The 12707-nt window shown below is 42.1% G+C and overlaps 1 protein-coding gene across 1 annotated transcript in view; it reads right to left on the bottom strand.

Annotated features, from left to right (window-relative positions):
• Positions 1 to 775: 775 nt before the first annotated feature.
• msto1 (misato mitochondrial distribution and morphology regulator 1) overlaps positions 776 to 12707 on the bottom strand; it is a 14948-nt gene continuing 3016 nt past the window's right edge. The window contains exons 3-14 of the mRNA XM_053642486.1: positions 11996 to 12065; positions 11826 to 11901; positions 11456 to 11516; positions 10066 to 10219; positions 9831 to 9945; positions 9068 to 9202; positions 8628 to 8780; positions 8379 to 8510; positions 8123 to 8307; positions 5904 to 6008; positions 5687 to 5796; positions 776 to 3294 (exon numbers count right to left, since the gene is read on the bottom strand). Coding sequence (XP_053498461.1) covers positions 3041 to 3294; positions 5687 to 5796; positions 5904 to 6008; positions 8123 to 8307; positions 8379 to 8510; positions 8628 to 8780; positions 9068 to 9202; positions 9831 to 9945; positions 10066 to 10219; positions 11456 to 11516; positions 11826 to 11901; positions 11996 to 12065 — 1550 coding nt within the window. The 3' untranslated portion in view covers positions 776 to 3040. The remainder of the gene's footprint in view (positions 3295 to 5686; positions 5797 to 5903; positions 6009 to 8122; positions 8308 to 8378; positions 8511 to 8627; positions 8781 to 9067; positions 9203 to 9830; positions 9946 to 10065; positions 10220 to 11455; positions 11517 to 11825; positions 11902 to 11995; positions 12066 to 12707) is intronic.

Genomic DNA, 12707 nt, shown 5'->3' with positions numbered 1-12707 from the left:
CCCTGCCTGAGATGAGATTCTGGAATTTTCCATAAAAGATTCCCGCCACAAACCGCTTGACCAATCACATGCCACGGGAGCTCATTTTGTCATCAGTTGCGATGCAGATTTCCTAAATGTAATCGGTGATGGGACAGCTGAGAAATAACAGTCATATTTTAAAATGCTGAACCTTGGATGAAGGATGAGGGTCCGTGCACCTTTTGGCCATTCTGTGCTCGTGCTAGGAAAAACACAGCAAACATTCAAAACAAACTTCATCCAAAGGAAATTGGGAAAAAAAGGAAACGTTTTTTTTTTTCTTTGCATGCACTGAAATGGATATTAATGATATTTTTCTTCATTTTTTTTTTAAAGGAACCCTGACTATGAAGACTTGTAGGCCTTAACAAGCAATAATTGCCCTCTTCTACTAAAATATGTTATTAGAATAAAAAATATTTATGAAGCGTAATCAATAAGTATAACCAACATTTAGAATTATTACTTAAGCATAATCGAATAATCAATATTGGTTAAAAAGCAGAATCTATATACATAATCAATAGTTAGAGGCATAATCTAAATCCACAGAACAATGTTTGATCAAGTTATATTCTGAGTGTGGGTTGAGTTGGATGAACTCTGTGTCTTACTGTACACTAGTTGTTCTTTCTGTACCAGCCTGTATCCTCCTCCACAGAAGCAGATATAACTTTGAGGCCAGATATCAAATAACGAGCTAGGATAAGACTTAAAAAAGGCGAGTGTGGATCAAGGTCAGGACACACAAGCCTGTGGGAAACCTTTTTTAAAAAAGAAGAAACCATGACCTTCTGAAATCATTTTGAGAAAAAAACAACTAACTGCACATGCTCCACAAATTTAAAATAAAATATAGACATGGATATTTAATTGTGGTGAAGAAGATTGGTCTGTTTTTATGAGGAAAGGCATAACTCCGCCTACAATGACTACACTGTGTAGGAAGGTAGAAAAAGGGCTGTGTGTGTTTGAATAATTTGGACTTTCTGCAGACTGTCACACTTTATTGTTTCAATAAAGTTTATTTACTTTTTCACATCTACTAAACTCTCTGTCTCTGAAGTTTTTGACTTAGGCTGAAAAGCTTGATTTATCCACGACATCATAAACACATGAGATGTTCATTACTTTAAAAATCCTTAATATTTAATACACATTTTAACCTACAGAGGCCGCCATTACGTGACATACGCAGTGCTCTCAAAATGGTTGTGCTGCTTTTGGCTGTAATGTTCTAGTTCTTGTGTGCTGTGATACAGGGGATATCTGTAAATATAATCAAACCCGTAAGCATCTTGTTAGTGTGTTTTTTTCTGTACATTCATAACATAAAGCTCCAGTAAAATTAGCCTAAAACACCTAGCCAAGGCATACCCAAAGTAAAATTAAAGCTGTTCTTGAACCATTTGGAGTACACGCATGGTTTTGGTCTCTTGAAAGGCGGATTAAATATTTTTACATAATTGGATTGTTTGGACCTTTGCCAGTGTAACAAGACTGTTTTTGTCAGGATGTTATTGATCAGTGGATTACTATGAGGGGAGTTGCCTCGGCAAGATGGCTGATAATCTCTAAAATTATTGATGTTAGAATACGTTTCATAAAACGATAGTTTAATCCATGTGCTTCCCTTGAACAACAAACACTCTCGGTTGGCATAGACGTGCAGTTGCTACACAGACACCATGGATTTTGCCCCACTCTCGCCTCCTCACCTCTCTGATCGTCTTCATTTGGATGGACATTTTAAGTAATATCTTCTATATTAGCCTCCACGCTTATGTTACACTCGGGTTCAAATCGAAAAGGCTAAAGACATGTTTATTTCGCTGTAGGGTCGCTGGAGAATCGAGACCGTTGCAACCAATTGATGTCGCTACCCAGAATGAATTGTGATGTAAACAGCAATGGCGGCCTAAGAGTGCAAGGATGTTTTTTTCTGACATCTAGAGTGTTTTTATATAGCGGAGTTATATAGCGGATGTCAGAGTTAATCTAATAAGCCATCCAAGTCTTCATAGACAGGGTTCCCTTTAAAAGTTTCTGCTTGTTTCAACACCAAAGTCTAGGAAACATATTTGTGAATCCAAATTCTCTGGTATAATTTTGGAAGGTTATTCTGTTTTCATAAAAGATTGTGTTGTTATTTTTTATAGAAACATGTAGTGATCCATATCTACCCAGTCACTGCTATTACACATCATGGCCATTCAAGATTGCTCATTAGTTTTAGCTCCAAATTAATCTGAAATGATGAAAATTAACCAGAAACACAAGAGCTTTTTTTAATATTTATTCATTTAAAAGAAAAAAAAAAAAAAAAAACCTGTTTAGAATGTTTCATCTGTATCTAGTTTTTTTCTCTTTTAAACTTAAACCAAAAAGACCATTTTGACTCCCTTTGGCAATCAGGCTGGATAGTTCTTCCATCAAATACTCTTCCATCTTCAAATGAATTTGACCGTAATACTGTTTATTAATAAATGTTTTATGCCATTCACAACCGTTTTATGTTCATACAAAGCTATATACAAAAAACCTTTTTTTTTTAATTATACATTTTGTTTTTATAAGGTCAGTCAATATTTGAAGGAGCAGGTTTTCTTTAAATAAAAACTAGCTTGGTTATGGAGCACACTCATGAACCACAATAGTGAGGTTTTATCGGTCAATAAATGTTTTATTCTCGACTAACACACATGCTGTTTTCTTTACTTGAGAATATCAGTCCTAAGCACCCTTTTACCCTACAGTTTTGTCCCCAAGATGCTAAATATGGGGTGATTTTAAACCCAGACGGTGCTACATTCTTCATTATCCTCCATTTCCACCATCCTTCCTCTACACTACTTTTCCTCCATCTCTTTCTTAGCAGCTAATCCATCTCACCATCAATACCACCCACTATCTAATCTAGTCCTTCCATCTTTATTTCTTAGCTGTGCCATGATTCAGTGCAGAACTGATTTAATTTGAAGAAATGTTATCTTGTTGCTCTTGGATTGTTTACACAGAGCTAATCATCATCATCTTCAGAGGAAGAGCGCACTGTGCCACCACTGTCGTCACGGTAACAGTGCGCAAGCGTCCAAAGCTGCTCAAGGTTCTCTGCGATTTCAGACTGGTCGCTGTGAGAAAGGAAAGTGGGAGAAACTCGACGTAAATCGATGGCGCTGCAGGACTTCTGAAGCTCGGCTAGGAAACGAGACACCGATGAGCTGGACTGCAAACTCGACAACACGGGAAGAGACAAAACCGGCAGGGGAGCCTCTGCAAGCGGGAAAATAAAACATATGGCACAATTAAGTCAAAACACAAATTAATTACTTAATTACTTTCAAATGCTAAATGAACCCAATTACCGATAACTGGTTCTTAGCTATAAAAATATAAACTGCCTCACCCAGACTTTAAACCACTTAAGGGAAAGTAAACACTCATGCTGAAGTACAGTATGTGACAAACAGTTCAACAAAATACTGCGCAGTTAGAAATCATGCTACACAAATATTACATGCAACACACCCAGAGATAAAAGACACTACAACAACACCAACGCAGTTTAATTATTTCCGTTTACGTTTCTTGCCACATCAGTCAGAGCTGGACTGAGATGAATAATCTGTTTGAGTGGCAGTGGATCAGCTGGTAGAGCGGGTTGCCCACTAATCATAGGCTTGGAGGTTCGATTCCCGGTCCACGTCTTCACATGCAGAAGTGTCCTTGGGAAAGACACTGAACCACAAGTTGCTCCCGATGGTAAGTTAGCGCCTTGCATGGCAGCTCTGCTACCATTGGTGTGTGAATGGGTGAATGAGACACAGTGTAAAGCGCTTTGTAGAACTGCTATGTTTAAAAAGAGCTATGTAAGTTTACCATTTAAGTGCCTCTCAACAACATAAAAGAACAAAAATTAAACCAGAGCATAAACACATTAAATACACAAAATGAATAAATACAGCAAACAAACAACAAAAACCATTATATTTGTAGTGAACTGCTGTGTTATTAATACTTGCCTGCCGTGGTGCTACAGTGCTGTGTAATGGTGTACCTGGCCCTAATAGAGTGTAATTTAGTGTAATATAGTATGACATTATTAGCCAAAGTGGTGATCAGGTGACCTGTTGTGTAGTGTACTACTTTATAACATAGTGCACAGTAAACCAATGACTATGCAAGTCTACATTTGGCATTTTTTGTACCATAATGTAACCAAGTACTCTGTGCTGAATTTGGGTCTGTTTTTCATCAAGTGTACCAGTGTTTTGTTTTTATAGTTCAAACGAGAAATTATGGTAGCTATATATTGCTTCCAAAGCAAATTAGTTGATCACAAATTGGATAACGCACTGATCAGTCCAAAATGTGAGCATTTTTGGTGAAATCTGTGTGATGTATGCTTACTTCTTAGATTAGATTAGCAATGTAAGATAACTATCTAGGCATGAGGCAGAATATCACAAAACAAAATACCGGCAAGACGAATTTGCTTCTCTGAGGTGCACTGCGATATTTCCATTTAATTACCATTCATTACGAGTTCTACCGCTTCTTACACACTAGGTGGCAGCACTAGAGGTCGTAGCATACAAAGCAGGAAGTTTGTGAGTAGGAATCTAACTGCCTCGAGGAATGTTTACTTAATAGTCCAAAAGGTTACGTTGTATTCAAGTCAAATTTGACCCAGTTTACCTGTTAAAACTCAACCACACACAGACAAACTACTGTATGAAATGTGGCAATTTTAAAGACATGGAGAATTTTTTTTTATTTTGCAGCACCTAATCATTTGTATATTTACCACGACACTGAGCTAAAATACTGCATGACATGTCAGCAGTGAGGCCAAATGATTCCATGAGACACTGACAAGGCTGGTCGTACACCTTTATCATCTTACATCGAGAGACGTTTTCCCAAAATTGCATAACTGCATCCGTTGGATAGTGTTTAGACCTGTGTTTAAACCACAGTGAATTAGTCATGATGATGTGCATCAACCACACAGTGTTCAAAAAGAGAAACACTCAGAACCTAGACGGAGATCCTTGTCCTTGCTACAGAACCAAAAACTGGACCTCATCCAATTCCTCCTATAAGCCTAACCCCAAGCGCTAACCCATGAGACGCTGTACAACAAGGGACAACGAATACACTTATCCAACCTGAAGCACACTCCACCCCCTGGACTTTTGGTTTGACTCCACCCTCTTGACGAGGTTGGAGGAGCAGGAGCAGGTCTGACTCCACCCTCTGGACTTTAGTTCTAGCGAGGGGTATTTAGAACCCGTAGTCCGCCACACACACGTCCCTAATAATTGAGCACTTTCCTGCACCCGTGGTAGGCAGGCAGCTCGTGATTACGATTCAATTAAACACCTAATTTACTGTTCTCTATTTGAATATTCAAAAACATGGACTCGTCCCATTATGTGGAAAACGTCACAGGATGCCATGCAAACGTGACACAGGTCCTCGTCCAGGTTACAGATAGTTCTGGATTCTAATTAATAACGGCTCTGTGCTTATAAAGTACTACTGTGTACTATAGCGTCCGATAAGGTAATGTACAGTGTTAATAGCACTTGCCCATAGGAGAGGTCTGTAACGGAGCACTCTACAGAGTAGTGAAGTGTTCAGTGGTGGTATTAACACGTACCCGTTGTGGACGTTTGGCTCCGTATTAAACCTTGAGGGTCGAGTTTTGGGCTGAAGATCTGAGGGAAGGGCGGGGTCAGTTTACTAGGAGAGGAGAGCAACTGTACTGCTCTGTGGGGCAAATAAACAAACAGACAGTACACATCATATTTACAGCCATAATGCATGATCTGTGATGTGTGTGAGTGAGAGAGAGAGAGAGAGAGAGAGAGACTTACAGTGGTGTAGACGGGTAGCGTGTTATCAGGTGTGTGTTCAGTATTTCTTCTCCTGACTGAGCACAGTGTAGATTGGAGGGATGTTCTGTTCCAGGAACCAGAGAACTGAAGGGATAAAAGGACATAATCTCTTCATGGACTTCATGACATCTCCATCAACCTTTTTTATTTTTTACTATTCTAGGGGAAAAATTGTGATGTATAGCAATTAATAACAGGACATGTGAAGTTTTCTAGTATCTACATCTGAACTAAAACAGATGAGGACGGGTTCCTTCTGAGTCTGGTTCCTCTCAAGGTTTCTTCCTCATATCGTCTCAGGGAGTTTTTCTCACCACCGTCACCTCTGGCTGCTCATTAGGGATAAATGTCTAAATTTACAATTTATTTCTAATATTTCTGTAAATCTGCTTTGTAACAATGTCCAATATTAAGAGCGCTAGACAAATAAAATTGAATTAAATTGAATATAGAAACATTCTACATAGTACTTCACAAATTTCTATACAGTGCATTTATGGCAAATAAACAAGTTATTATACTTATTTTTGTTTTAATGAAAGTACACAGCGTTATTCTGTTTTTTAATTCCTGGCAACCATGCACTACCTCATGTCATTAAACCACCAGAATAACCTCCACAAATAAACAGTGATTTTAAAACCCAGAAATATGTAGTCTAAAGGAGCATTCCTTTAGAGATTGGACCTCAGGTGGCCGATAGATTAAAGATCGGACAGAGTTAGGGGCAGTGGTTAGCGGTTAAGGCTCTGGGCTCCTGATGAGAAGGTCGGGGGTTCAAGCCCCAGCACTGCCAAGCTGCCACTGTTGGGCCCTTGAGCAAGGCCCTTAACCCTCTCTGCTCCAGGGGGCGCTGTACCATGGCTGACCCTGACCTCTGACCCCAACTTCCTGACATGCTCGGGTATGAGAAGAAAACAATTTCACTCTGCTGTAATGTATACGTGATTACTAAACTCATTATCATTACCAAACCATCATAAGGATTAGTATTACAGTATTTAATTAATTCTGCTTTACATTTGACCCAGCACGCAGTTCTTAAACAGAATTAACTGATAAAGCCAGAAGCTTCCTACAGCTAACTAGCTCTCTTTCTATTCACCGCTCTGTTCCTTAGCCTCTAACTTCACCGCGCTCATCTCAGGATCTGATTTATCGTGTTCAGTGATTAATTATATTTAATTTATCCGGAGTTCACAATAAAGAAGTACTCATCTTATGAGAGTGGTGAGCTACAGAGCGTTGTATAAGGGCTGGCTAATGTTAGCATTTTAGCAGTTAGCTGTTGCCCACACGGCCAATTCAGCCATAGACATTACATACTAGAAATAAGCTCAATTTAACTTCTGCCTTGTTTATTTAAAACAAGTTCTCAGCAATTTTCAGCTGAAACTATTACTATTTGCATCATTAGCACAACTACACAGTTATCTAACATTGCACACATTTGAAGGTGATTAATCTAAAGCATCTCCTTACCTGGCTCTCTGAGTGATGAAAGATTATCTGCTGCATTCGTTATTTAAAGAAGGCCACTGAAAAGTTCAAAGCTTTATACAGACTGCGTTTACAGACCTGTCCAGGAGCTACATCACTTACTCCATGTTCAGCTCCATTCCTTCATCAGTAATTACAAACCCCATCTTAGCGCTGCCAGTGTTTATCCTGGTGTTAATGCATTTTGTGTCTAAGTTTTTTTGGGGGTTTTTTTCTGAAACACAACATGATTTTTTGCCAACACAAGAATTATCTGGCTGCACTGGGAGCTGGCAGGTTTCAGCCGTGATTCTTTCCTCTCCCAGCATGTAGAAAGAGGGCGGAGTGAAGTGGCGTTGGGGCGTGTCTATAAAATGACCGACAGAAGGCCCATACAAACGATTATGTTTTGGAGTGAAGTGCATTCACGGTTTTACAAATGTTTTTTTCTTTTCAGTCACACTGCGCTGAGGTCATGGATTAAACCATTACCTTTTAGCATGCTCTGCATATGTTTCAGGTTACTTGTATATTTTAGGAATGTAAACAAAGTGAACTATTGTGCCTGTAAAACGTATTGCTTATCGTTGGCATAAATAGTGCATCTTACTGAATCGACTAACGTTCACACACATACACACACACACACTAACAGTTTGTCAGACTAAAGCCTTCACTGACTCGACAACACAAAGCTGTTAGTGCTCAACACCTCATACCTCACACTGCTCTGTCCCTCCAGCCCCCGGAGTGTCACCGATTGGCCGAAACATCGCCCGTCGGCCAGCTCAGGGCAACCTGATAGAGGTTTCCATGGTAATGTGTCACCACAGGCGTTTAGCACGTCAGGAAGGCAGCTGCCTTGCATCATGGGAAATGGAACAGACCCGTAAGCGCACACAACCTGAGAACAACAAACAGAAGATTATCTGATGCTCATGTGTGTATTACACAGGCGACGTTCTGCTAGCTCACCTTCCTGCCTGAGACAGTGAGCGCGTCCGCCAGCTGCCACATGGGGGCGCTGTTCTGTCTGAGCCTGTAGGGGACAGTCAGCGTGTCCAGAGCTAGAGCTAACACAGAGCTGCTGTGATACCACAGAGACGGCTGGAGAGAGAGGGGGTCAGGAGGAGAAACAGACAGAGTATTATTAATATTAGGTACAGACAGACAGGCAGACTTCTACAGCAGAGTAATCATCACCAGGTTGGAAACTGAACTCACGTCATAACTGAGGAGAGGGAAAGTGGTGGGCGGAGCCGGACGTCTCCCTAGCCCGCCCCTCAGGGTCAAAGGGCAGAACATCGAACTGTGATGTGCCATGTGCACCATTCCCAGAGCACAGTTCATCATGTGATGCACCTCCTTAATCGGACTCTGTCCAGGAAATAAACACAGACAGACAGAGAGACAGACAGATACACAGTCAGAGAAAAAGAACGAGAGAGAGAGAGAGAGAGAGTGAGAGAGAGAGAGAGAGAGAGACAGACAGTCAAAGAGACAGACAGATACAGAGACAAATAGACAGTTAGATACAGAGACAACAGAGACAGTTAGATACACAGTCAGACAGACAGTTAGATACACAGTGAGAGACAGACAGATAGTTAGATGCACAGAAAGAGAGACAGACAGGAAATTATCAACAAGTCTAAATGACTTACTGAATCAGGGTGACTGACAGGAGCCATGCCCCACGTCAGGATGCCCCGCCCACTGTAGGAGTCCTGCAGCAGCTCTGTGACCTTTGACCCCAAACCTGAGAAACCATTAGCCATATCGCACAGCACCTGGAACCCCTGATGGATAGACAGTTGTCATGGTAACCGGGAACACTTTGTCATGCTTAACTTATGAACACCCAAACCCTGAGAGAGAGAGAGAGAGTGTGTGTGTGTGATGGATCTCTCAGCAACTGTCTGTCTCATCATCTGTCTTTCTGTCTGTCTCTTTCATGAAATTTCTGTATGTCTCTCAAGAGTTTGTCTTTCTCTATCAATAGTCTGTCTGTATAATCAACTGTCTGTCTGTCTCGCTCATTATCCGTCTGTCTATCTGATCAACAACAGTCTATCTGTCTGTCTCCTAAACTGTCTCTGTATCTCTCCTCCACTGTCTGTCTCATCACCTGTCTGTCTCTCCAACTCATCACCTGTTTGTCGGTCTCATTAACTGTCTGTATGACTGACCTACTATCTGTCTGTCTGACTAACTGTCTGTCTCATCAACCGTCTGTCTGATCACACATCTGTCTGTCTCATCTCAGCTACACCCTGTCTCAACTTTAAATCACTTTGGATAAAAGCTTCAGCCAAATGTGGGGAATGTCTGTCTGTCTGTCTGTCTGTCTGTCTGATTAACTGTCTGCCTACACCCTAACCACATGTGTGTGCGGGCATGCATACGTGTGTGTTGATTGGACTGTACCTGCAGGTAGTCACACTCCTCTATGAAAAAATGCAGCCTATCTTCCAGCTCCTCCAATACAGAGCCCTGTAACAGCACCTCACCCTGACCAAACACCTCCAACCGCGCCACCTCGCTGTCTCAGACACACACACACACACACACACACACATACACAGAGTCTGAGTTGTGTTTCCAGTCACTGTGTGTGTGTGTGTGTGTGTATGTGTGTGTGTGTGTGTGTGTGTCCCCTCACCCATCATGGTTGTACTGATTGATGATGGATATGGTACGAGGATGGAGGTGGAGCCTCAGGAAGTCTGACCACACCCTCACACTGCCCTCCAGCCTATAGGATCGCTGCATTCGCTCCAAACTGCTGTTCACTGTCTCCATGGCAACAGCCTTTCCTGTTTCCGTCGGTGAGAGACAACTGTTAACAGTGTGTGTGTGTGTTACAGTCTTAATCAATACACACGGCCAAAATTCTAAACGCCTGTCTCTATGCACAGGTGTGTGAATGTGTATGTGATTGTGCCCTGTGATGGATTGGCACCCTGTCCAGGGTGTACCCCGCCTTGTGCCCCATGCTCCCTGGGATAGACTCCAGGTTTCCCCGCGACCCTGAAGACGGAGTAAGCGGTAGAAGATGGATGGATGGATGTCTCTATGCACATGCCCATCTGTCTGTCTTCATCGATCTCTCTGTCTGTCTGTCATGCAGATAGTGTGTCTGTTTGTCCATTTATCAGTCAGTGCATAGACATGTCTACCTGTCTTCTTTAGCACGTCTGTTCATCCGTGTGTCCGTCCCCCATGTTAGCATGTCTGTCCATTAGCATTTGCCTGCATCCATCTGTGTGCAAGTTTGACTGTTTATTCATCTATCCACATGTCTGTCTGTCTGTCTGTCTGTCTGTCTTTCTGTTCGCTTGCATACCCGCTTATCTATCAGTCCACAGGTGTGTGCCACTGGTCATTTCATAGCATGTCTGTCCATCCGTGTCATTCAGTCTCTGTCCAATTCTAATGTAGAACAGTAAAATGTCACCAAGCAACACACACCAAGCAACACACAATCTCACTCTCACACACACACACACACACACACACACACACACACACACACACACTCTCTCACACACACACACAGACTCACACACTCTCACACACACTCACACCAGGAGTTCGTCAGTCAGTTTCGACGAAGACCGAAGGTTTCATTTCTGCCTCCATTATGGAGAACACAAACTGGGACTGGACTTGCGCGTGAATTGGATTAAAGTGAGGAAGACTTGCGCCGCACTCTCACTTCCCGGTGACCGCCATGATCCAGTGACAAGACTGAGTCAGGACGACTGAAGATGGCCCCCGTGATTCACAGTGATTCACACACCCATTCATACACTACGGACACTTTAGACACGCCAAATCAGCCTACCATGCATGTCTTTGGACTGGGGGAGGAAACCGGAGTACCCGGAGGAAACCCCCGCAGCACGGGGAGAACATGCAAACTCTGCACACACAGGGCCACGGTGGGAATCAAACCCCCGACCCTGGAGGTGTGAGGAGAACGTGCTGACCACTAAGCCACTGTGCGCGCACACACACACACACACACACACACACACACACACACTCACCTAAGTATTCAGCCGGATAAGCTGGATTGGTGAAGTCTGGCGCTGCTAACAACTCCCCTGTCTACACACACACACACACACACACACACACACACACACACACACACACACACACACAGAGAGAGAGAGAGAGAGAGAGAGAGAGAGAGAGAGAGCGGGAGAGAGACAGTACGTAAACTAAACCATATTAGACTTAGAACTACATGGTCAATATATCGATCTGTCGGTCTCATCAACCGCCTGTCTGTCAGTTTTCCTCCTGGGGTTCCTGATATCTCAGCAGCAAATGTATAGTATATCAGTTACCCCTATATCTGTCTAACTGAGAGGTGCATTATGGGATGTGTGTGTGTGAAACAGAGATACTCACATCCAGCCTGTCAAGGTCCTGAAGGAATGGGTTTCTATCTGCAGGAGCTTCTGCATGAGTGACTATATCACCCTGCCTGTAACACACACACACACACACACACACACACATTGCAGTAATCATAAAACACATATATGCAACAATTAAAAGGCAGTGAGACACACACAGACCATGTGAAGGTGGTGTTGTCATGCTTGGTGGCGTACAGACAGCCTTCCTGTTTCAGAGTCTGCAGACTTCCTGCACAGTAACACAAATAATAATTATACATACTGTGTGTGTTTTCAGTATCACGACTCTCAGCATAAACACACTCTCTACACCGTCACACAGTCTCCAGTTTTAGTGTTTACGTCATGTGAGACAGATCCATTGTTTATATGTATATACAGTCAGGTCCATAAATATTTGGACAGCAACTGAGTTATTGATTTTGTCAGATGTCTACTACAGCATGCTGGAGTTCAAATTAAATAATGAGTAAGAGCTCAAAGTGCAGACTTCCAGCTTTCGTTTGAGGGAATTTACATCCAAATCCAGCCAACAGTGCAGGAAACACAGCACTGTTTGTATGTGGTTCCCCTCTACAAGGGACCAAAAGTCATTGGACAAACGAACACATTCATGAATTAAACTGTCGTTTAATACTTTGTTGTAAATCCTTTGTAGTCACAGAAATCCTGAAATCTGGAATCAGATCGAATTTATTTATAAAGCACATGTAAAGACAACAGCAGATGATCCAAAGTCCTGTACAAAACATTCATATACATCACATTAGGTAAGATTATAACACAAACCATAAAAATACGTTTTGGAAATCATAGACAACACCAGACGCTGGGTTTCTGCCCTGGTGAAGCTCTGCCAGGTCTTTAATGC

This window comes from Ictalurus furcatus, chromosome 14 (assembly GCF_023375685.1).
Source record: "Ictalurus furcatus strain D&B chromosome 14, Billie_1.0, whole genome shotgun sequence".
Classification (NCBI taxonomy): domain Eukaryota; kingdom Metazoa; phylum Chordata; class Actinopteri; order Siluriformes; family Ictaluridae; genus Ictalurus; species Ictalurus furcatus.
This window is presented reverse-complemented; position numbering and strand designations above follow the sequence as displayed.